This window comes from Mesocricetus auratus, unplaced genomic scaffold (assembly GCF_017639785.1).
Source record: "Mesocricetus auratus isolate SY011 unplaced genomic scaffold, BCM_Maur_2.0 Super-Scaffold_100003, whole genome shotgun sequence".
In the NCBI taxonomy this organism is placed as follows: domain Eukaryota; kingdom Metazoa; phylum Chordata; class Mammalia; order Rodentia; family Cricetidae; genus Mesocricetus; species Mesocricetus auratus.
The window spans coordinates 32,906,362-32,933,011 of record NW_024429188.1 but is presented as its reverse complement, the minus strand read 5'-3'; the positions used below and the strand labels follow the sequence as shown (position 1 = coordinate 32,933,011).

Below are 26,650 nucleotides of genomic sequence, written 5' to 3'. Positions count from 1 at the left end.
TGCAGACAAAATTGAAAAGTTGAACTTGCTTACAAAAATCCAATTAGGATAGAATTTTTTAAACTGTCCTTAAGCTATTGAAGACACAAATTCTGATTATCATGGATACGTTGAGTTGGTCAGGTATCTCTCTGCTTCTTCATTTTTACTTTGCTTGCTTATTCAACTTTTAAAGGAAGTGGTTTCCAAAAAAAAGCATATCTTCATGTTCTGCCAGATTTTCCCTGAGTTTTCTCCACAGTTCCTCACATACCTAATAAAAAATAAAGCCTTTCATTCTGAGTTTATTTACTCATGTCTTCCAGATGCCACAAAACATCAAGAACAAAAATGATACTGGATACTGTAAAAACAGGAACTTCATTACTCAAAGGGTTCTGCAAGCTAAATGTTTCTAGTTCCAATAAATGGAAAACAATCCCATCTTCTCTGATAGGTACATTTGGAATTAAGATGTCCATGTTGTCTAAATCATTTTATAGAGAATTCTGACAGGCACACATGACAAAGGAGACTTGTGTCAGAGCAAATGTTTTTCTTTAACTCGAAAGATGGACATATGGAAAACTATGTTTTCAAAAAATTAAAAGCAGAATATACATTTCATAACTGAGCAAATGTAGGACAGGTAGATTTTATGGAGGAAAAAGTCCAAAACAATAAAAAACGCTTAAGGATAATAAACAAACGAAAAACAAACAAACAAATCTATGATTCTAGCAAAGTGACAGAAACACAAAATAAGGGGAGGGTTTTTCTGTTCCTTGTTCACTTTATATGCTTTATTGTATTTAAATATGCAATCAAGATTGTCTTATTATTGCTATTAAAATGGAAAATCTCTCCAACAATGTGAGGTGCACTCTCACCCTGAACCCTTGGGGAAGGGTCTAGGCCCTGCCCTATATGAAATGACAGACTATGGACACCCCCATGGAGGGCCTCACCCTCCCTGGGGAAATGAGGGGATAATGGGGGGTTGGGGGAGGGCACGGGAGGAGGGGAGAGAAAGGGAGAGGGCCCTGGAACCAACTTGTGAAGCAACCTTGTTTCTTATCTAAATTTAAACTGAAAAATAAATAAATAAATAAAATGGAAAATCTATTATGAATGACAAAGAAAATTCATATATATTCACTATAGATAGTAAAATGTTATCAAATCTATACAAAAGATGTGACAGTAAACTGCAATAAATAAAAGCTTGTTTTCTAAGGGAGTACATAGATTAGGTGAAATTATATCTGTGGCAATACATTATGATAAAAATATAATATCATATTCTAAGAGATGGGAAGTTTTGCTAGATCTCACTGCCAGTGTCAGTTAAGATTTAAGACTGTGCCAAGTAGTGATGGCACTTGTCTTTAATCCCAGCACTTGGAAGGCAGAGGCTGGCAGATCCCTGTAAGACTGAGGTCAGTTTGGTCTACAGAGCAAGTTCCAACCAAGACAGGCTCCATCACTACACAGAGAAACCCTGTCTCAAAACAAAAAAAAAAGATTTTAGACTGCTATCCTACTCTGTAATCAGAGTGTTTAACCTGCCTCCAAAAGAAGAATACAATAATCAAATTTTTGTCTATGATTTCTTTTACAATGTAAGTTAATGCATAGCTGTAATCTTAAATTATGTACTCTTCCATATCCATGACCCAGAACAATAGGAGTGTATTGTTTTCAGCAAAACAGATGTTAAAAGCAACCTTCTAAAATTTACCATAAAGGCTGAAATCATCCATTTATAGACATGGATTGATAAACAGTGGTGTTTGTATTACTATTTGCTGTCTGTATCTGGTTGGGCCAGTGATTTAATGCTTTGTAAAACTATATTAAAGATTTCTGTAAAATGTACCTCATTCCATCTTCAAGTGATGCTTTCCGTGTTGTTCAATAAAGAGCAAAGCCCATTGATAGGACAGATTCACACAATAGGTACAGATAAAGATACAGGAACAAATTAACAAGACACTGCAGACATGTATAGATTGGAACTCACGCAGCAGACAGAGGACCGAAGACACATGGAGAGTAGAGAATTCAAATCTGGACTCATTCTTCTTGAATGACTCCAAAATGAAGTGCTTTTATTTCTTTCCTTGGTGTGACATTGACGCATATTGGTGACTTGCAGTTAGTCATTAATGTGTTTAATCCACACATATGACTATTGTCTAAATAATTCATGATATCAACATTTGAGAGATATATTTAAATGTTCCTCATAGAATACAAACATATAAAACCATTCTTTCATACAATTGTTCTAAATTTACATGCCTAAAATCAAAGAAAACCAATTTTAAAAGCCCCAAAGTGGAAAAAATTAAACATTGAAGTCAATAGTTCACGTGTAAAATGAAGAGAAAGTAAAAAACCCAAAAAGCTCTTTATTGTTTTGCCTAAGGTTTGCCATGTAAAATGTGGGAATTAGAGTACTTGTTGCTCATATTTTATTTTGAAAAAAGTTCTTGTTTCTTTGTGAAATATGCTTTGATTTTCAAAAATAATCATACTTGTGGAAAGTAACTGTACTTGATTAATTAAATAAACTAACCATATTTTGAACACATTAACTGACATAATGACACTTCCATTGAATATTACTGGTGGTATTAGTATGCTCATGCATACAGATGTAAGCAGGGAAAAACTCCCCAAACTGAAGAATGGATACAGAAAATGTGGTACATGTATGCAATGGACTACTACTCAGCAGTAAAATCCAATCTTGAAATTTGCAGACAAAACCATCCTGAGTTAGGTAACCAGATCCAGAAAGACAAATGTGGCATGTACTCACTCATAAGTGGATATTAAACATAAAGCAAAGGATAACAAGTCTACAGGCCACAATTGCAGAGGAGCTAGGTAACAAGGAGGACCCTAAAAGAGATAAAAAAGGATCCCCCTGGGAAGGGGAAATAGACAAGATTCCCCTGAGTAAATTGAGAGTGTGGGGGGTCGGAGAAGGAGGGGTGAAGGTTAGGGGACAAGAGGTGAAAGAGAACATGATGGAAAAGGATGGTCTACTTGGGGGAAAGACAGAGAGGGAGAGCAAGGAAAGAGATATGTTAATAGAGGGAGATGTTTCACTGAGTTATGGAGAAACCTGACACTAGGGAAATTCCCAAAAATCCGCAAGGATGACCCGAACTCAGACTCTAAGCAATAGTGGAGAGGGTGCCTGAACTGGCCTTCTCCTGTAAACAGATTGATGACTGCCTTAATTGTCATCATAGAACCTTCATCCAGTAGCTGAGATCCACAGCTAAATACTGGGCCTAGCTCCCAAAGTCATAAATTGGGAGGAGAGAGATTATGAGCAAAGGGGTCAAGACCATGCTGAGGAAACCCACAGGAAACAGCTGACCTGAGCTAGTGACAGCTCACTGACTCAGGACTGAATGCTGGGAAACCTACATAGGACCTAACTAAGCCCTTTGAGTGTGGGTGACAGTTATGTAGCTTAGGCAGTCTGTGGGGCTACTGGCAGTGGGACCAGGATTTATTCCTAGTACATGAGTTCAACTGGCTTTTTGGAGCCCATTCCCTGTGGAGGGATATTATGCTCCGCCTAGGTAAAGGGGGAAGTGCTTGGTCCTGCTCAAAGTGGTATGACAGATTTTGTTGACACCCCAAAGGAGGCCTCACCCTCTCTGAGGAGTGGGTGGGTTGGGGTGGGGGGGAGGTGTGGGGAGTAGGAGGAGAGGAGAGAGCAGGAACTGGGATTGATATGTAAATAAAAAAAGATTGTTTTAAAAATTAAAAAATAAAATTTCAATTTAAAAAATATAAAAATCAAACAACACAGGGAATTATCAAGTCTCCAAAGTTGAAAGAAGAAGATAAAATTATGTTGATGGAATAAATTGTTCTTTAACAAGTTATTCAACATTCTCAGGTAAGTCATGGTTCCAAGCTCATGATTTGAAAAATGTGTTTCCAGTTCCTAAAATAAAGTTTGGAAAATGGATTCAAATCCTCGCATGGAGAGGGGAAGTATATGGGAAGTATCAACCAAGCTGAGGAACAATAGCAGCTGGGAGAGAAAGAGTCAGTTATCCATAAGAATGTGGTACCTATTTGGAGAGCTTTCATCCAGTGTTTGATGCAGGCAGATTCAGAGAACCAAGGCCAAACCTTGGGTCTCACTCAAGAAGTAATGCTGAGCAGAGGGAGGAGGGAATTTAGGAAACTAGGGAATCAGGAACATCACAGAAAAATCCACAGAAACCACTTTCCTTGATCATGGGAACTCACACAGTCTGTTGTAAAAAGATTTTCCAAGAAAATGGATCCAAGAAGCATGTAGGTATAGTGATTCTAATATCTAACAAAAGAGAATTCTAAACCAAAATTAATCATAATAGTTGGGGAAGGACACTTCATACTTATCACAGGGGAAAAATCCAACAAGTTGGGAATATTCAAACTGAGGGCTGAAATCAATAAAATAGAAACAAAGATAATCTGAAGAATCAATGAATCAGAGTTGGTTCTTTGAGAAAATCAAGAATATAGATAAACCCTTATCAAACTAACTAAAAGTCAGTGTGAGAATATTAAAACTAATAAAATTGTAAACAAAAGGGGCATTACAGACAATGAGGAAATCCATAGAAGCATTAGGTCATACTAATAATCCATACTCCACAATATTGGGAAATCTAAAAGAAATGCACAATTTTCTTGATAGATATCACCTACAATAGTTAAATAAATATCAGAAAAAAACACTTTAAATAGACCTGTAATCCCTAAGGGAATGGAACCACTCATTAAAATATGCAAACAAACAAAATCCAAGGATGTTTTATCTCAAAATTCTACAAGACTTTCAAAGAATACCAATACTCTTCAAAAATTTCCACAAAATTGAAACAGAATGAATGTTATCAAATTCATTTTAAGAGGCCATGGGCACCCTGATACCCTGATAACTCTGATAACCACATTAAAACTCAACAAAGAGGGAATGGAGAAATGGTTCAGTGGATGAGAGCACTGACTGCTCTTCCAGAGGATCTGAGTTCAATTTCCAGCACCCACGTGGCAGCTCACAACTGTCTGTAACTCCAGTTCCATAGGCGCAGACACGCTCACACAGACATACATGCAGGAAAAACACCAATTCACATGAAATAAAAATAAAATTGCTCCAAGCTGCAAGATCACATGGTAATTATACAATCGTATATCATGTGATAACTCAGAAGAATTCAGGTTCTCCTGATGGATGAAACCAGTACAAAGTTGTACCTGGCATTATAATCTTGTGAATGAATTGACTGTTTCTTTCTGTATCTTCATTCCTGTAGCTTATTACTTTCTGTAACAAACTTGGGATTTCCTTCTCATAGTTCAGCACCATCTGATCATTTACTGGGAACAAATTTTTCCCATGCATTTGGAGTTTTACTGATTACACTCCCTAGCAATGTGTAAAACCTGTTCTCCATAACCAGGTCCTAATTTACTGATTATATTCTTTAGTTATGTATGAGATGTGTTTCCCACTATCAGGTCCTTGTTCCCCTCTCCATTGTAATTGCAGAAATCTGCCTTCCTGCAATTTCATTTATTGACAGGCATTTGTTTAGTGTTTAGGGCCTGTGCAAAAGTACCCATCTAAGACATTCTCAAATATCCAGGGATATAGAATTACTACACATCAAAAGTTATTGATTCATAGCTGCTTAGATGGATAGAAAAAATAAGCATGCCTTTGGCTTTACCTCACTGTCAGATAGAGAAGCGATAACCAAACTAATCCAGCACTAAAAGATTCTCAAACTTGTTTTATTAACTCAAAATTTTAGCTCAGAGATTTACTTTTCCCTCCTGTTTGCCCTGAGAAAATAAAGACATAGGTGATTAGCCCATTTGCTCATCCTCAGGGAAAAGTAAACTTTCCTGAAGGCCTGTTCTGCCACTGAGGCCAGAGCACCAGAAGGTGCCCGTTTTCTGTCTTATGCAAATTAAACTTTAGACCCTCTCTTTGACCTACAGCCCTAAGTAATTGATGCTAAAAGTTTCTCATAGCAGTTTCAGTTTATTGCTTTGTATGTAAATCCTACCTGCTGTACTCACCATATTTGCAGATGCAATAAGATCATAACCAAAGCAATACTATGTGCAGAAGTTAAAGTATCTATATTTTTAAGATTTAGTTATTTTTTTAAAAGCACTGTATCAGTATCTTGCTTCACACTTGGTTACTAGTTCTTAAGAGTCTTAATTGCTGATCATAAAAGCACCCGCTCTTTTTCATAATGCCTTGGGATGAAAATTTCTCCCTTGTTCCCTTATCTATTACTTTGCCATTCTAATAATGACCTCAGGCATTCTTTCTGAAAAAATCTTACCTGCTTGCTGACCCTAAAAAACTCAAACCTCACATTGAATTGTAAAAATAATTCCTGCTTCAAACGTATATATATAAGTGTACCTCCAAGAACTGGGAAGACAAAGGAAAAGAGAAATAGAGAGACAGAGACAAAGAAGCAAAGAAATAGACAGAAAAAGAAGAAAAAGAGAAACATAGAACAGCAAGAGAGACAGAGAAAAAGAAGAGGAAGAAATGAACACGCAAAGGAGCAATTGTGTGTGAGTTATTTCCTTTTTCCCTCAGATTTTAGTTCATTCACTTATTTGTAGTTCCTTTTGTTTGAACCCTGAGTGAAAACCCTAGAAGCTGGACTTTTAGAGTTTTTGATACTTGGTGATTTTTTAAAAGACTCAACAAAGAAAGAACATTATAGAACAATACCCTCATGAACACTAATGAAAAATGCTCAATAAAATACTCCCAAACCAAATCAGAGATCAAAAGAATGTGATCATGATCAAGTATGCTTCAATCCAGAGATACCAGGATGGTTCATCATACAAAAACCCATCATACAAACAAACTGAAGACAAAAACATACATAATTATCTCACTAGATGCTTAAAAAACCTTTGAAAAACACCAGCATCCCTTCATTATAGAAGTCTTGTAGAGATCAGAGATACAAGGGGTACACATAAACATAATAAAGGCACTATACAGCAAGCCAATAGTCAACATCAGATTAAATGTAGAGAAACTGAATGTGATTCCACTAAAATCAGGAAGAAGACAAGGTTGTTCACTCTCTCCATATCTATCTTTTCAATATAGTACATGAAGCTCTAGCTAGAGCAATAAGAAAGGTAAAGGAAATCAAGGGATACAAATTAGAAAGGAAGAAGTTAAATTTTCACTATTCCCAAATGATATGTTAGTACACACAAGTGATCCCAAAAATTCTACCAGAGAACTCCTAAAGCTGATAAACACCTTTAGTGAAGTGGCTGGCTACAAGATTAACTCAAAATAATCAGTATCATTCATTTATACAAATGATAAAAGAGAAAGAAAATCAGGAAAACAACACCTTTCCCAGTAGCCACAAATACTATAAAATATCTTGGTGTAAGTCTAACCAAGCAAGTGAAAGACTTGTACGACAAGAACTTCATGTCTAGAAGACAGAAATTGGCGAAAGTGTCAGAAAAAGGAAAGGACACCATTCCCATGAATAGGTAGGATTAGCGCAATAAAAATGACAATCTTACAAAAAAGCAATCTACACATTCAATGTAATAGCCATTACCATCCCAACACAATTCCTTATAGACATTGATAGAAAAATACTCAACTTCATATGGAAAAACACAAAACCAAATGTATCTAAAACAATACTGTACAATCAAAGAACTTTTGGAGGTATCACCATTCCTGATTTTAAGCTCTACTACAGTTTGGTATTATCATAATAACAGACAGGTGGATCAACAGAAAAGAATGGAAGATGGAGACATAAATCCACACACCTATGAACACCTGATTTTTGAGAAAGAAATCAAAATTATGCAATAGAAAAATAAATAACCTTTAACAAATGGTGCTTATCTAACTAGATGTGCACATGTTGAAGAAGGTAAATAGATCCATGCCTATTACCCTCCACAAAACTCAAGTCCAATTAGATCAAAGATGTCAAAATTAATCCAGGTACACTGAATTTGATAGAAGAGAAACAGTGGGAAACAACCTAGAACACAATGGCACAGGACACAGATTTCTAAATAGAATATAGCACAGTCACTACTAAGATTGGGAATTAATAAATGAGACCTCATAAAACTTAAAAACATTTGTAAAACAAAGGACACTGTCAATGGTATAAAATCATAGCCTACAAAATGGGAAAAGGTCTTCACCAACTGCACATCTGACAGAGAGGGAATTTCCAAAGTATATAAAAAAACTCAAACTACACATAAGAAAAACAATTCAATGAAAAAAAATGGAATTCAGGCATAAACAGAGAATCCTCAAAAGAATTTCAAATGGCCAAGAAACACTGAAAGAAGTATTCAACATCCTTAGCCACCAGGGAAATTTAAATCAAAATGACTCTGAGATTCCCTCTTTCACCTGTCCAAATAGCTAAAATAAAAAAACAGTGATAGTTCATCCTGAAAAGATATGGAATAGGGGATGCACTCCTCCATAGTCATTGGAAGTGTAAGCTTGTACAGTGACTTTGAAAATCAGCATGGCAGTTTATCATAAAATAAAACTGGGAATCAACCTACCTAATGATCCAGTTATATCACTCTGAGCAGTATACCAAAGGGACACTCCAACCTACCACAAGAACACTGGCTCAAAACTACATTCATAGCAACTTTATTCATAATAGCCAGAACCTGGCACCAATCTAGATGTCCCTCAACCAAGGAACAGATAAAGAAAATGTGGTACATTTACCCAACGGAGTGTTATTCAGCTGTTAAAAATGATTACATCAGAAAATTTTCAGGTAAATGGATTCAACCAGAAAAATAATCATGCTGAACAAAGTAACCCAGATCCAGAAAGACAAACATGGCATGCAATCACATATAAGTGGACATTAGCTGTAAAGTCATGGTTAACCATGCTACAATCCACAGACCCAGGAAGCTAAGTAACCATGGCTCAAGGGCAGATGCTTGGATCTCCCTGAGAAGAGGAAACGAATGGATTTCATGGTGAGGTAGGATCCTACTGCAAGGGAAACTTCCAGGTATCTGAAAGGATTTCCTTAGGTAAGATCCGTAGTAATAGGTGATACATAGCTTAAACTGGCCATCTCCTGTGACCAGGGAAGACTTTCAGTGGAGGGATTGTGACACTACCTCAACTACATAATCTTCAACCCACACTCTCTCCTGGCTATTGGATGTGCTGGAGTTAAGAGTGGCACAGAGATTGTGGAACTGGCCAATCAATGAACAGTCCAGTCTGAGACCCAATGCTCAAGGGTGAGCCCACCCCTAACATTGACTGTAGTGACAGCATCCAGTGCCTGGATGTCCCAGAGACCTAGGATAGAACAACATATAACTGGCATAACAAAAATGTGTCAGTGTAATGATGCCTAATAATACTCTGCTATACTCATAAATTGTTGCCTAGCCCAATTGTCACCATAGAGGATTCACCCAGCTACTGATGGAAACAGATGCAGAGACTCATAGCTAAATGTTAGGATGAGCTCTGGGAATCCAGTGGAAGGCCAGAAATGATTGTAGGATACAGAGGGCTCAAGGATCCCAAAGAAAACCCACAGAACCAACAAAACAGATCTGATAGGGGTTCACAGAGTCTGAACTGACATCCAGGAGTCTGCACAGGACTGACCTAGGCCCTCTTCATATATGCTACAGCTTGGTCTTCTTGTGGGACTCTTAACAAGGATCTATCTCTGACTCTTTTGCAGGCTCTTTGGACCTGTTCCTCATACTGGGATGCCTTGCCCAGCCTTAAGAAAAGGGGAGGTACTTAGACTTAGTGACAATTGGTATATCCATGGGAGGCCTGCCCAGAATAGAAAGGGAGGGGGAATAGATAGATAGGAGCAACAAAGGAGAGGTGGGGGGAGGAGCTCACAGGAGAGGAGAGAGGGGAGACTGCAGTCTTTGATGCTGAAAACAAAGAAATAATGATACAAAAAGATGTACTGAATTGGAGATATTCAACCAGAATCTTAGTAAGTTCAGAGTCACTATGCTTCTGACCAATAAGTTTGGTACTATGAAAATGAATGCACATTAGATTATTATTAATGACTTGTATGTTAAGTGACAGTAATGAGCTTACAGATTTGTCATTAATGTGAATCATGACAAGTATGCAGGCAAGTCTCCTCTATCCAGTGTTTGAGCTGCTTTTCTTCACTGTACACATAAAGCTTTTGACTTTTACATCAAAGTTTATAAGATAACAGCACCATAGTGAAACTGACGGATTGGCTCTAGATATCCATGAAGCTCTCATTTTAGTGTGTAATTTTATAGCTTATTTGATTTAATGTACGACATTAAATTCAAGTCACTAAAGATATTGAAATGCTGTTTTCCAAAACAAACAGTGTGTTCTATTTATATACTTATGCAGAAAATACGTAATATGGAATGAGCTCCCAAGAAATCATTTAGCAAACAAAATAGTTTAGCTAATATGTGCTGCTGATAGCAAATGCATCTGTCTACAGCAGTCTGCTGCTTGTTCTGGCAAATGCCAAGCCACGGCTATACATTAATATTTCATTTTGAGTGTGAAGTATTAGATTGCAAAGCTATCTTAAGACACACATTTTTACGTACATTTTCCTGGATGATACATTCATTTATCACTATACACTGCCTACTAAAATTCATAGCTTATTACCTCACCATGATTTGTCACAGTTCAGAACTCAGTAACAGACTGCTAGTTGTTTGGAAAAAGCTCAATTTGATAAGGAGTTTTTGGCTGGTGGTTTTAAAAGAAAATATTTAAGGAATTTTTCCCCCTTCGATCTACCTCACATGTTGGTGTTCCTGGTGTATATATACCATATTTTCCGGTTTATTTAGTCAGATTATATTCAATGACAGTCTATATATCCTATGTTTGAAATGAATTTGAATTGGAATATGTACATTATATGAAGAAAGTAACTAACGCAATGTAAAGTAGATACAATTTAAATCAAATTTAATTTCCCTTTGTGAGAGGATAATGTAAAGCAATACGGTAGTTGTGAATAAACTCTATCACAACTAGCTTTATGATTCTGCCACAAGTGAATATTTGGCCTATTATTTCTGTGTAGACCAGTATTTTGAGTAACCATCTTACAAAACAAATACAGTAAAGTAAGTCTAATCTACATCTTATCCATCAATCTTTTTTTAAAAGAATTCCAAGAATAATTAAAAGTCTTCACTGTGCAGTAGTTACCCAGTAAAGTTCAAAGAAAGCGCTATGTTTTACCTTAAGAGACTCCTCTTGCTTAAAGAGATCTTCAAAATCTTTAGCACAGAGTTCTGGAGCATTTAGAAGTTGTTCCACTTCTGCTAGAGCTTGTGAGATATGGCTGATCTCAGTCAAATAAGTAGAAGGCACGTAAGAAACGTCCAAAGGCATATCTTCAGTCATCGCTACCATCGTTTCTTCACGCAGAGTGTGCTGGTGCAGATACACAAAAGAATTTTTTTTTAGTTTTCTAAGAATGAAAAAAAGGACTTCGCTGAATTTATATCAGTTCCAGTATACAGTTGGCAGAGAGCTGGAAATGGATTGGAAAAAAACACATATAGCAACATCTAGTAAAGTAGTTATATATTCTGTACATGTATTTTCATCTTGCATAATAATTTTGATGTAGTCCACACACTGTAGCACTCCAAATAGAAGAAGTCCAAAGTTATAGGGCTGAGAAGAAGTTAGTTAGACCCCCATCCATTCCTCAGAAAGAGTGAGGCTTGTTGCTCTTTTAATAAGAAAAAACACTATTTGTTTTCTACCAGTGTTGAGTGAGGAACAGATTCATTGAATTTTTGATCAAAACTGCATGTATTTTTTACTCAAGATGCAGACATTGGCTCCAGCCTTCAGTGTTAGATTTTTGTTAAATTTGTCAGCTAATTAAACTGCCAAATAAATTTGGTTGACTTTAGAATTACCACTAATGCAGAAGTTCCCATGATCTTAGAATGTTTGTCTTGCTTCTACATTGTTTGAACTGGTATCCAAATGCAGTGTGTGGTAAAAGCTCCAGGCCCTTTTGGAGTTTGCCAGTAGTACTTGTTTCCCTATTTGTCATAAAAGCAATAACTAAATGAAACTTGGTGTGCAAATTCAGAAAGATGGATGATCTGTGCTCTTTTCTGTCTACAGTGTAGGCAACAACACTCTTGTAATTGAAATTATTCTCCCAGTAACTTTGCACTCAATTGATCAACTGCCACCTGCCGGTTGACAGGGTCAGCTGAGGGCTTCAGTGGCAGGGTCCTAAAGGAAGTTCGGACAGTAGCATGCTAACAGAGTCCTTTATTACTGCTGTCTCTTTGACAGAGCCATGCACATTTTTCAACAACTTAATTAAACAGACTTTGGGATCCTATACTGAACTCAACTCCCATGTTATAAAAACTAAAAAACTGATTAGTTTGACCTCGTTTTAATTTCTCAGGATTTTTTAAAATCACTTTTCGCATGACAGATTAGTAAAATTTATTCTAACTTGTTTGTCTCATCTAATTATGTTGAATCTTACAGGTCCATTTTAAAATGACATGCAATTTATGAAATTGGTTATATTTAAATCAAATTCTTGACACATATTCCTTCATCATCAATGAAATAACATACCAGCATTTCTAACATGCAATTAAAATGATCAAGTTGAGCTTGAGTTTGATGAAGACAATTTAGTATTTAACCATAGATTTTGAAATCTAAATTATATTTCCGCAATTCAAAGCAAACATTTCAGTATTTTAAATATATACATATATTAATATATAATTATTTGAATGTGAAGTTTGCAGTGAAAGAAGGGTCCACAAGAAGTCAAACAAATGTATTAATACATGCATACATGCCGTTAGACAAGTCGTTAGACAAGTGACTATGTTGTTCTTAACGATATTTTAAAGTTAATGTGTTTGTCTTTCTTGCTTGCATTGTCTGCTTTAACATCCAAGACAAAACTTTCATCATATAAGTAAATGACATTTCTTACAACATTTATATAATGTTACAATTATCTTTGTATTTCAATACCTGTCTTTAAAGAATATTGTTATTAGAGTTGAAGGTAGACAAACAGTACTTTTTATGTTTTAATAATCATTCACCTTCTTTTCCAACAATGATTATCTTGGAATTAGAACTTCAAAACATGTAAAAAAAAACACCATAACCTCATGTGAAAATTTAAAATACTACTCATTTAAAAAATGTTCTGATGTATGTTTCATCATATTTTCTCTTAAAACTATTTCTAAGATATCTTTTTGTGTATGTTTCTTGATTGCCACTTAGTTTCCTCGTATTTATTACTGACATTTAAGATGTTAGCAGCCACTTTAATTATTATATAGTAAATGTAAGCTAAATGCAGCAAGTATAATAACTGAAAAATCAAATGTAGTAAATAAAGAGGCACTAAAAGTAAACTTGCTTTTCAAGTGTAACATACATTTAGCAAAGGATTGATTTTACAGCTGCATATTTTAATTTTTGGTGCTTGTAGCTAATTATATTTTGATTTTCATGGAGATACTTTAAATTAAATGGAATTGGCATTAATAATAATTAGTTCCAAATGCACAGCACTGAAGTTGAGAATTCTAAAAAATAAGATCTAGTGTGAAGTACAATTTTTTAAACAAGGCTCAAAGAAAGTAAGCAGCAGACCACCTGAGATTTATTTTTAAATTTCCATTACATTTATTTTATTTGTGTTTATGTATGAAGGTGTGTATGTATGTGTGTCCTGGAACATATATGGAAATCAGAAGACTAGTTGCTGGAGTCAGTGCACTCCTTGCACTCCTTCCATCATTAGGTCCCCGGGCTAGAAATGGAATCCTTAGTTTGGTGGTAAGCACTTTTATTTTTTGTTTTATAGGTCATTTCACTTCTAGTCCCTGGATTTCCACTTCTTATGCAGTCATCTACTTGTTTCTGTGTCTCAGCTATACCTTTATTGCATACAGTTTTAAGTCTTGAAATAATTCATGCCTATTCACAAAAACAGACTAAGCCACTAGCTATTCACTCCATGCTCAGATATGGAATCGAAAGACTGTCATGAGTATTTCCCAGCATTAATACTCTACAATTGATAAAAGCATTCAAGGAAAATGAATGATAGAACTTTAAAAGTATCTGAATTGAATAGACTGTAATCACAGATCTCCTAAACAACTGATTTTGAAGAAACTATTTTTCTTCTATTGAATATGGTCTATAACATAAAATATGATATCCTGACTACACCTCTGAAAGTATTTCTAATTATAGTGGATATTGTTGCTTTTAGAATTATAAAAGTAAATTTTGAAAAGAAAAGTTTTATACCTTGAATATGCTTAATGTATTCTAATATAAGAAACAATTTTGCCTCCTATTTGCTTGATACATATCACCCAGCTACCATATAAAGGCAAATTTTTTAAAGATCAGTTCACCAATAAGTACCAGAGTGAACTGTTGCAGTTTTTTTGAGAAATCGAATAATACAAACAAATCTTCAGCACCAATAATGTCTTGTAATACACAACATTTTCCCAAATGCAATAGTTTGAATTCATAAAGATATACCATAATTTTCTTTTGTTCTGATTTTTCTATTTGTTCTTTAAATGCGTATAATTCTTTTTGACAGAGCTATGCGGGTATACAATGAATAAAATGTACTCACTAAATATCTTTTAGTTTGGTTTCATTAAAAAGTTCAGTTATTTAAAAAGTCAGTGTAATTAGAAGTATCATGTTCATGTTCTCTTCTTTATGCAAAATTTAAACACTCATATTCACATTAAGCCTTTTGATTTGAATTTCATTAACTATGCTTTAAGTAATTATATCCTTCTGAATTCTGATGTGTGCAAATCCTGTCTAACCTTTAGAAAATTGACTTGTTTATGTTAATGTTCCTTATAAACATGCATAGGAAGCATGCTATTGCCACATAAAGCCATTTTACTTGTCTTTGTCTATTGATGTTGCTAAATATGTATACACAAAGGAAAATACCTTTCCTCATTTTTCTTGCAAAATCAAAAATAATATGTGAATGCAAGCCCCAAAACTTATATTTTTAAATAAATTGCAAGGTCTAAGCAGTGTTTACAAAAGACTATTTTAGGAAAAAAATTTGAGGTTTGTAATCTTTAGGTCAAAGTTGAGAAATTGAGTTGTTTAAGTAGGTATATGTATCATTTATGATTTATTAAACTAGGTGTCTCTGAAAATTTAGTAATACATATGTTTCACTACTTTAGTTTCTTGATTGCCCATCTAACTATAAGATAAAGCAGCTCTGTTTGAAAACAAATTATGCGTTGTATGTATGCTTTAAACCAAATGCTTTCCACTATGATATAAAGGATGTCTCATTTATACTTCTCTGAGGTGAAAGAAACTCAAGAAAAATGGCATACTATATGCCATATTATGAAGTCTTTCACTCTATATGTAAGTGTGTGTCAAAATATCCCATAATTAACAAAATTATTTACCTACAAGAAAAGAAACAGCGATGTTATCAGTTTTGCTATTCAATTAGTATTGATATAAAAGGGAAGATATATCAAACCTTCAAACTACAGAACAACTACCAGTGTTTAAAATAAGCAATGACACAATATCCTGTGAGTCCTCACATGAAAAATTTTTGTTTTTAACTGATTATCTTTTCTCAAAGTGTCCTTATTAAATACTGTATGAACACATGTTTTAAATTCATATGGATGAGTCATAAATGAAATGGAATTGGAAAAGACAATACTATTAGACAAGTTTCTTTAGCTCCTGGGTTTAAAGGTCTTCAAAGCCAGGCAAGTTTCCTTCTGTAGATTATTACAATAATATGGAAAGATGTGTTATTATTGACTTCCCCTAGATCAATTGATATGATAAAATATGGAAATTACATATTGGCAATTAAATTTATCTCAAAATCTATCAATATGTGGGAGAAGCCTACAATGTTAAATTATTTTTAAAATGAAAATATGGCATAGATGGGATCACTATGAGTTTAGTTAGCCATGTTCACTGATTTGGGACACAAAAATTATATGGCAAAATTTTAATGGCGAAAACCCTTTACTTCATATATTTTAAATAGGTCACCTGGTATAAAGACCTTGAAGTAACTTTTTTTAATAGCACCTGATGTGGCTATGGCCCTTTATAGAATATATAACATGGCAAGACTGTTTACACCTAAGCAGTTCTTCCCTACATACTTAGTCATCAAAAAGGGTTTTATGTGAACTTGCCAAAAAAATTTACATCCACCATAAAATGATCGTTAAACAATTGATGAATTACCTATATTAACAAAATTTTACCTACTTCTTGAAATAAAAGCAACTCAAATACCTAAAATAGTTTATAAACCATATCCTTTGTTGCTGTTTTTCATATTTTCTAAAACACAAATGCGTTTCTTGAGGACAGCGTGTCATTGAAGGAGGAATGCAAGTTAAGCTAAGTGTGCATGTTTTGTGGTAAATTTTCTGTCTCAGAGGTTAGGGTGTGTAGTATCCTGTATGAAAAGCCTTATTGAATCTCTAAAATAACCTGTAGCATGGAGATCCTTCCTGTTTACACTAGGAAACCTACCAAGTTCTTCAGGGTCAGGCTCAATTACACTTAATTTATCTGAAAACCAAATCTTGCAAATGTGTTAGTGGTTTAAAATGATTATCCCTCAAAGGACAACATTTGCATTTTAATGAGGAATTTCAATGACTGAACAAAATAGTAAGTTGGTAGAATTTTAAGCACTAATTTTAGCTTGGGAGAGAAATATGGAAAACGCTGTACATGCTAGGTAATTTATAATATACAACACACACAAACACAAAAATTACACATAACAGCTACCACACAGTAATTTCTAAAAAAATAAAGTCATGGTTATCTCTCATGTCACCGAAAACTTAACTCAAAATGGAGGAAAGACCTCAGTGTGAGATCTGATACTCTGAATCTGACAAGAAAATAGTAGAGAATGCATTTGAATTCATTGGCACATGAAAGGACTTTCTGAACAGAATCGTGATAGCACATACATTAAGACAAAGACTTAATAAATGGAAACTCAATAAACTAGAAAGCCTCTGTATAGAAAAGGCATCATTTGCTCCCTAACTGATTGCACCTCTGGAGTGGGAGGATGGGAGGAGCAGGGCACTGGGATTAATATGTAAAATAAGATCGTTTCTAATTTAAATAAAAAAAGAAAAGGAAAGAAAAAAAGGCATCATTATTTGAAGGAAGCAGCAGCTAACAAAGGGAAAGAAAAAAAACACTTTACCAGTAATATATTTAACAATTTAGGATCTAGAATATACAAAAAAAAGCCCTAGAAAAAAAACTAAATAAATAAAACAAGCAACCCAGTTAAACAATAGGAATGTAATTATATGAGAGTTCTCAAAGATGATAAACAAATGACTTAAAAACATTTTAATAATACAGCATTCTTAGTCCTGACAGAGATATCAGTTTAAACTACTTTGAAATTTCATCTGATCCTGATCAGAATGGCTAAGACAAAAACAAAACAAAACACCAAAAAACAAATGAAGGTATAGATGTGGAGAAAGGTGAAAAGCTGGAGGACTTAAAAGTATTTCAGTCATGATGCGTATGAGTATGGAAGCTCCTAAAAAAATACAACCTTAGATCCTTCACATGATTCAGATACACCACTCTTTAGCATTTTCCTAAAGACTCACATTCTACTACTGGAATAATTGTTCATCAATGTTTACTGCTTCTCTATTCACAACAATCAGAAAATAGAAGCAGTCGATATGCCCACCAACTGAAGAATAGATACTGAAAATGTGCTACAATTACACAGAGGACTGTTATTTGCCTATAAAAGAAAACAAAATTATTATACAGGAAAATGAGTGAATCAGGAAATAATCACTTAAAAGAAGGCTCTCCAGGCCTAGAAAAAGAACACCTAGATATTTTCTCTTTTGGGAGTGTTAGCCTTAAATCTTCAGATATGTATGTTTCCTTTGGAATACACATAGATGTTAAGAATTTTGTAAGGAGTCATGGAAGGATGTCAAGGGAAGTGAGATACAAAGCAGCAGTATAAAGTCTTGAATGGTATTAATGAATAAGAAGTGTTAAAACTGGGTGACAATGGGAGGGCAGTATAGAGGAGGGACTACATAGAAGGATAAATAACACTAATGACCTTTCAAAATTGTCATATGGAAAACTACTTACTACTGTAGAGTCTTTCTAAAACACACACACACACAACACTTTGAGTTACCTTATAATCCCACAGGCTTAAAAATAATTAGCACAGCAGCAGTAATTGGTGAGCTCTTCTGGAGTTGATGGTCAATGTTATCTCATAGACAGCCCCTTCCCCAAAAGTAAAACATGCCAATGTTATTGGTCATTCTTCAGAACTGACTGTAACATTGTATTTCTGATGACACCAGATACTTGAGATACCAAGATGGTATTGATCTGGAAGCCTCTTCCCTCTTGTCTAGCTTCTATATTATTGAAAATTGCTATGCATACTACTGGAAGAGAAAAGTAACCATTAATCTTATTCAGCGGAAAACCCACTGAGCTATAATAATTTCAAGCCTGGCAAAAATGTTCAATGCCATGGTAGTGGCACAACCATTACTTTCTGATTGAATTTAAGTTCCATTCCATATGATAAAACCTATGTCTGGCACTGATATTGAGAGTAACAACCTGTCTCTAGAAATGACACAGGCCCTAGGAGGAATATATTAGTATTATTTGACTTAGTAGGAATTGCAATAGATAAACTTCTAATAACTTACTGTTAAAGGCATAGATTAATGCATTTCTCATTCTTTATTAGCAAAGATTCTACTTGCAGTGGATGGTGATTAGAAGTGAGACAACACAATTGGTCAAGGTGCAGAGAATAAGAAAATACAGAATGCTTAGCTCTAAATAGGGCATCCATCTAGAGAACATTCCCTCCTCAGAATGCTCAGGGATGATTGGGGACAGAGCACACAAAGATTCTAAGAGCCAGAGTCTTTGGATAAATACAAAGAAGCAGTGCTGTGTGAACAAAGTCAGTACCAGAACATACAAATTCAAAGTCACTGTGAACAGCATAGTTATGTCCCATGAAATCTCAAGCCCAAGCAGATACCAATCCAGATTTGGGATGCCCACATTAAATCCCACTCTTATCTGAGGAACTTTGGGCAAATGAACACTTCTGGGAGATGGAGAGTCAGTTTTCTTTAAGATGATTTGTTTTCTGTAAGTCAACCTTGATCATTTAGAAGGCCACAAGTCCAAGAATATATGGGATGAACAAATTGGACTAGATGAGTCCAAAAGAGAAAATAGAAAAGGAAAAAGAGAGAAGACACAGATTTATATGGGTAAGCAAGGTGGGTAGATGTGGGAATACTTACATGTACAATCAAAATACATTATATGACATTCTAAAAGAACTAATAAAATTTAAATCAAACCTATAGTCCCATTCAGTGAAAATAATATTTTAAAAGATGAAGAAAGACATATCATCTTAAAAGGAAGTGTGGTATAATGATGATGAATATATAAGATAGAATTATATTTAACCATATTATAAGGCTCTATAGTCACAAGATATTTTATATTTTGTGAAATTATGGAATTCAAATAGCAATATTTTTAGAAGTTACAATGCAATCCTTTTGGATATAGATTTAAGCATATTTATGATGTAACAAATGTACTCCTTTCCATTATAAAGTGCCCTCACTCACAGCTGTTTTACATATATTGTGGCCCTTCATTTGTTTTTTGAGGGTTAATCACTGTGTGATTGTGTGAAGGCAAATAAATAATTATTTGTTATAGTGTCTTATAGTTTGAAGAGATATTAGTTTTAGCTAACACTAATGATTATTTAAAGGCTGAAACTTCTGGATAACTTATGAACAAGGAATTTATCTTTGTAACAATTTAAATCTCTTTTTCATTTGTTCTTCAGAAATTTAATTTCATAAATGTATATAGTGCATTCATATTTATGGTCACTTATCACAAGCTCTCTTCTTTCTGTCTTATCTCTCTTATTACCTACATATACACGATCCTATTCCTGTCTATACACGGTCCTATTCCTATTTATGCATACTTTATCTTCTCACATACATATCAATTATTTATTACTGATTATTTGGATTATTTTCAGTGCTTAATGACATCCTGGACTTAATGTACTCCACATTAAAACCTGATAGTTTCTCCTAAATTATCTTGTGCTGCTGGTGTTCCAAGAAAGAATTATCACTGAAGGTTTATAATATAAAAATGTAAGCCAGTATTAAAATGTAAGTATCTACTGACATGCAAGAGAATTCACAAGACTTAATTCTAAGAAAACATATTCATATGATCCACTTTGGATTGCATATATTAACACAGTAATTATTTGAGGTATTACATGCATCCTTTGCTTTTGAATTCTATTTGAAATTTCAGTGTAATACAGTGTTTATCCACAAACTGAGTTATTTTTACTCCTCAAAGGTTCCCAGAATACACATTTACTGTGCAAAGGTTCCCAGAATACACATTTACTGTGCTTACATTTTATATCGGAACAAATTACTCTTTTGAAAGAACACTGAGTAAAATGAAGAATGTTGTGACTTTTTGTACACTACAAAAGAGCCATGTTATGTATTTGTCATTATGTCTATTTGCAAAGGAATTTACGAATGTTAGCATAAAGGCATTATGTTTGCCCAATTTTAAACTCATACTTTTTGTGTCTGTATTACTTATTGACTACTGAAATTTTCTCATATAGAAGAATTAACTTAAGACTATAATGAATTTTACATAATGACTTATACCACTCATTCATTTATACATTCATTCATTTTACATCAAACCTGCTATGGGTGAGACTGCATATTGATTTTATACTAGCTAAGAAGAGAAACAAGGCCATTCCATTCACAGACCTATACTCATATGGTGGAGAGAAAAATGTAAGGAAGTATGAATATACATATATAAAAATTCAGATTAAAAAGTGATATAAAGACTGACTGGAATGATTGTAGAACGTGATGAAATTGCTGAAATAACACTGTAGATTGTATCAGACTCAGCACTGGAGTAGGTAATATATAGAATTTATATGCACTCTGCATCTTGTAAAATGACAGAGTACAGCAAACAATGATCCACATTGGAAGGATTAAAATATATCTGAGGAAATAAACTCAGCTATATCTTAGTTTACCCAAAATCATTTGGAGGCAATACTGCCATTTTTATGCTGTATGTTTTAGATACCCCCCAAAAATTAGGTAGGTATTGCTTTTCAGGTTAATTTCTGGATCCTCTATTCTACTCCATTGGTCCTCATGTCTCATGTTGGCCAGCATAATATTGTCTTTGTCAATATGGTTCAACAGTATAAGTCAGTTACTGTGATACTTTCAATACTTTTATTTATGTTTATAATTGCTTTGGCTATTTGACTGCTTTGGTGTTTCCATATAAACGTTAGGGTTTCATATCGGCAATTTAATAGGTATTATGCTGAATCAGCAACCACTTCAGTGAGTGTAGGCATTATTCACAATATTAGTTCATCTAGCCAATGGGTATGGATATAATTTACATCTAGTATTGTTTTCTTTAATCAGTGTCTTCATCTGCTTTTGTTATGTTTATTCCTAGGTGCCTTATATGTAATTGAAACTTGTATGAAAGGGATGTTTCTGTGTTTCACAGGATGTTAACCTTATGGTATACAAAGTTACTAAATTTTTCGTGCTTATTTTTGCATTCTGCTAATTTGATGGCAATATTTATCGCTCCTAAGGTTTTTCTAATAGAGTGGCTAGGGTATTTATGTATAGGAAAATACATCCTACAAGTAGGGGTAGTTTATCTTCTTTCATACTTGTAAACCTTTTTATTTCTTCATATTGCCATATTTTTCCATCTAAATTTGGAGAAATATACTTAATAAAATTGGCAAGGGGTAACTAACAGGATAACAATACCCAATATGACACTGTAGATTAGCAAATAAAATCTCAATAGCAGTAATTGGTTATTTTCTTTTGGAATTGTTGACTAATAAGACACTAAATAACCCTGATCCAAAACAAATTACAAGCTATTGCCAATGCAATTCGTTATTCTCCAGAACTTGAACGTAAGACCCTATTACAGAAGTCACCATATATTTATGTCATAGAATATAGAAAAATTAAGCTGTTCCTGAGCTGGAAGCTTCCTCCTAGTAGATAGCTTTCATAGTGATGGAAGATGGTATACATATTACTGGAGAAAAAAGTATTTGCCAGTCTTACCCATTTGTGAGACTTAATTACAGGTCTGGTATGTAATTAATTACTGACCTGGTGAAAGAAGCATCAATGTTATAGGTGTAACCAAACACTTTCTGATTGGAATTAATGCCCATTCCAAAAGATGAAACACATACACACACCAATACTGGGCCATGTAATTGTGACTAGAAAATTATTGGATCCTAAGTGGTACATATTACTTTTATTCTACAAGATATATATTGGATTAAACCAACCTCTAATGAATTATCATTGTACCAATAAAAAAGTTATCCTTCAATTATCATCAGAAAGTTTCTTTTTGCAGGACATAATGATTATTACAGGGACAAACTAGTGAAGGTGCAGAAAATAAGAGACTACAGGATACACAGCACTAATGGAAACATATGTACTAAACCCTTCTTCTAAAGTTGCAGTAATTATTGTGGAAGAGGGAAATTAAAAGTCTAAGAACACTGGGTGGTGGGTGACTGCAAAGAATCAGTGTCTTCTGGACACAGCAGGGAAGCTACACAGATACAGTGGTTCCAGAATAGAGCCTGTTAGACACAAAATGTTATCGCTAGAAGAGCTCCTGGCAACCAGACTCCACGGGAAGGCTGCATATACATGAATATTTGGACAGCAGAAATTGGCCATGATTGCAAACAAAACAAACAAAGAAATCTAAACAGAACAATACAAAACCACAAAGAACTCTGTTTACAAAAAAACAAGATACAAAGTTTGGTGGCAATTAGAGTTAATCATAGTTGATCAAGAGTTGGGGGAAGGCAATGACTATTATTAAAGCATGTACAAAATTCTTAAAGAGTGATCAAGTATATGAAGACAAGTGTAAAGAGAGTGAAATTTGGTGTGGTACCTTTCACCTATAACACCAGCATTCTGAAGTCAGAAGCAAAAGGATTGCCCACAGTTTAAGACTACACAAGCATGCACAGTTGTGTAAGTATAGCCATCTAGACTTACACAGCAAAACCCTGTCTCAAACAAAGGAACAAGCAAAGACCAGAGAGGTTTAGAAAGAAAAGAACACCAATAGAACACAAAATAATTCCAAGAATTGACAAACTCATCTATATGAAATTGAAAAGTCTTCTGGACAGCAAGAGAAAGCATCAAATGAGTGAAAAGAGAAATTAAAGAATGACAGAAAATCTGACAACTAAAATTATAATATGGCCCATCTGTACCACTCCTGGAAATATACTCACAGAAGTATGACTTTTATCACAGATACTTGCACAACATTCTTCGTTGTGGCACTATATAATAGAGAAGAAGTATAATTCACCTAGGTGCCTACAAAAGATGGATAAAGAAAATGTGGTTTATATATATAAAACTGTTATTTTGGCATAAAGATAAGAAAATTTTAATTCTATAGAACATGTATGCAAGTGATAAATGGAAAATCATCATGTTAAATTTTATATACATAGTCTAGTTTCTAATAGCATCTCTTTCCATTTCTCTTTCTCCTCCTCTCTCTTTTATATGTGTGTGTGAGGCACACATAGAGAGAGGGAGAGAGAGAGAGAGAGAGAGAGAGAGAGAGAGAGAGAGAGAGAGAGAGAGAGAGAGAGAGAGAGAGAGAGATGAAAATAGAAAAAGGATCATGATGGTAAAGAACAGATCTTTCATAGAAGATAAAGGAGGACAATGGAATAAAAGTAGCATGAAACATTTAGTAACTATTACAGAGTGGGGAAGAACAGCAAGATGAAACAGGGTACCTACAGAGGGAAGTTAGGAATATCAAAATGACAAACAAATTTTATGAATAAAATCATAAGGAAACATATTTGTCTGTATCGTGTTTATTTTTTGATGCTGTTTTTTTTGAGGAATCAGAAGAAAAGTTTATTTCATAGAGAAATCCCACACACTGGCACCAATGATGGCTTCTCCAGAGAGTATCACAGTGTAGATTTTTAGATAATTTCTTATGGGCAAGCTTTAATGAGACGAGTTAAGGCTGTGAAGAGTCAAAGCATTTCAAGAACTGGTCAAGACTTTCCCAGAACAAGGGCATTCCCCTTTTCTGTCTTTACATGGGATATGGCAATCTGGCAAGGCCTCAGGGGCATGACAGGGACAGACAGAGTAATGAGGCTGGGGACACAGAGACACCATCATGGTGAAGCAGAAGGCAGCTGGTAGCTGTCTGGGTTGGTAGATTCGAGGTGGTCTTGCTGTCATGTTAGTCTACATCAGCCTTTAGTCACTTTGTAGTTTGCCTAATTTTTAAAGCATGGGAAAGACTAATATAGTAAAGTTGATAATCCTCGTGTTTCATGTATGTGTGTGATTTTTTAGATTCTGGTCACTTAACATTTTAAATCATGCATAGTGCAGAAAATAATTCTAAACACTGGTGAGTAATTGAAGTTTTGCCATGGAGACATTCTATTAAATAAAAAGGTGTATTATGAAAACTTATTTTCACGAATATCCTGGCAGCTTTCCTTAAAATTTTATTCTAACATTAAATACTGATGCAATACTATACAATAAACAAATAATGGCTCTACATTTTAAATTAATTTGAAAAGGTTATGCTTATAAACTTTAGGTTTTCATATTATTCATGGTTATTGTATTCAAAATATTCCTTGCATTGTTATAACTGTCATGATTTATGTTGGGTTTTATCCTAATTTAAGAATTTGAAAAGTTATTTATGATTATTACATATAACATTAAATTTAAGAATTCAATCAGCTTAGACTATCACTTAGTTATCTGTTAAATATGGCTGTTACTCAATGGGTGTGATCCTTGTCTCAAAAGATTAAGTAAAGCAATAAGAACAGAATATTTTCCTATAAAATCATGTTGTATAATAGTCTATCTATGAACAAGTGCACTAGGATTACTAAATCATAGAACCATATTATGTTAAGAGGCATTGGCTCATGGAGGAGACGAAGAATTTTGAGATAATTTAGCAAACTTGAAAATATTATAATCATGTTTTGATAGTAAAAGTGAAAGTGGATTCATTTTACTCATCTCTTTCAGAATAAATTGCACACAATGAAAATCTTAAGTAATCATTGATGAAGCAGAATGACTCCCAGATGGTATTTGCAATTTAATTATTTTTAACCATTTGTTTTAGGCATGCTAAGAAGGCTATTTCCAACCCTGTTACAAAAGCCAATTGAGCTCCCTCCCAGCAGCTGTTTCATATTTACAAAGGAAATTTAGATTGGAGAAAATTACACTTTTCATTGTTGTTTTGCAAATGGAGGTCAAATTGCTGAGCATAAATTTTTGTTCTTTTTTCCATCTTCATTGTGTGAATTAGATTTATCAAATATCATGTCTTTTGTTTGATTGCTGTGGATGTGCCAGTGATATTTTATATTTTGTGTTGTCTAAGCATATAACAGACACTGGACAAATGTTTGTTAATGAAAAGGAATATCAAGTCTCTGTATTCAAAATAAAACTTGGGATTGTTTATAGTCATCTAGTAAGATTACCTTTAAAACGTAGCAGAAAATTGGAACACAAAATAAAAGGTACCACTAGTATCTAATAGTAAGGAAAATCATTTGATAATTTATAATTAAAAATGTATTTTCAAGTTGGAGTCCTTGCCCTTAAATTTCTTGGAACTCAGGTAAATTAGTTAAACTTATTTTCTTTCTCACAATGTCATTGTGATTGCAGATATCTACTACAAAGAGTTACTGATAGAGCTCATGTTACCAAATGACTGACGTTTCAGGCAATAAGAAAAGAGATCATTACAGTCATTTGTGTTGTATTAAATAACAACATTTTACTTATTAATCTTATTTATAAAAAAGTAACTATTTCTATTATGAAATAAATTTTGTGGCTCACAGTATCTTATGGAAGATTATAGCAATTTCAATAATAATCAGAATGTGATGATATTAAAGTGAATTATATTTTCTATTTTCCAATAAAAATACATACTAAAATTCCACATGTATAATTGCATCAGACTTCATTTTTATTGACATGTAATAGTCCTAGAAAAATGTATGATTCATGCTTTCAATCATCATCATCTTCTTAAATATATTCATTTTACTTGATAACACAATCTGACAGTCTGTTTTAAGAAAGGTAACAATATTTTACTAATGTTTATATATACTTCACAAAATAGTATGATGACTGCAATCAATTGCCATAATATTAATTCATG

At 34.1% G+C, this 26,650-nt stretch overlaps 1 protein-coding gene across 8 annotated transcripts in view; it reads right to left on the bottom strand.

The window, feature by feature from the left end:
• Dmd (dystrophin) overlaps positions 1-26,650 on the bottom strand; it is a 2,157,616-nt gene that overhangs the window by 1,156,268 nt on the left and 974,698 nt on the right. For all 8 annotated transcript variants that reach the window (XM_040744180.1, XM_021232987.2, XM_040744181.1 and 5 more), the window contains one exon: positions 11,339-11,533. In XM_040744180.1, coding sequence (XP_040600114.1) covers positions 11,339-11,533 — 195 coding nt within the window. The remainder of the gene's footprint in view (positions 1-11,338; positions 11,534-26,650) is intronic.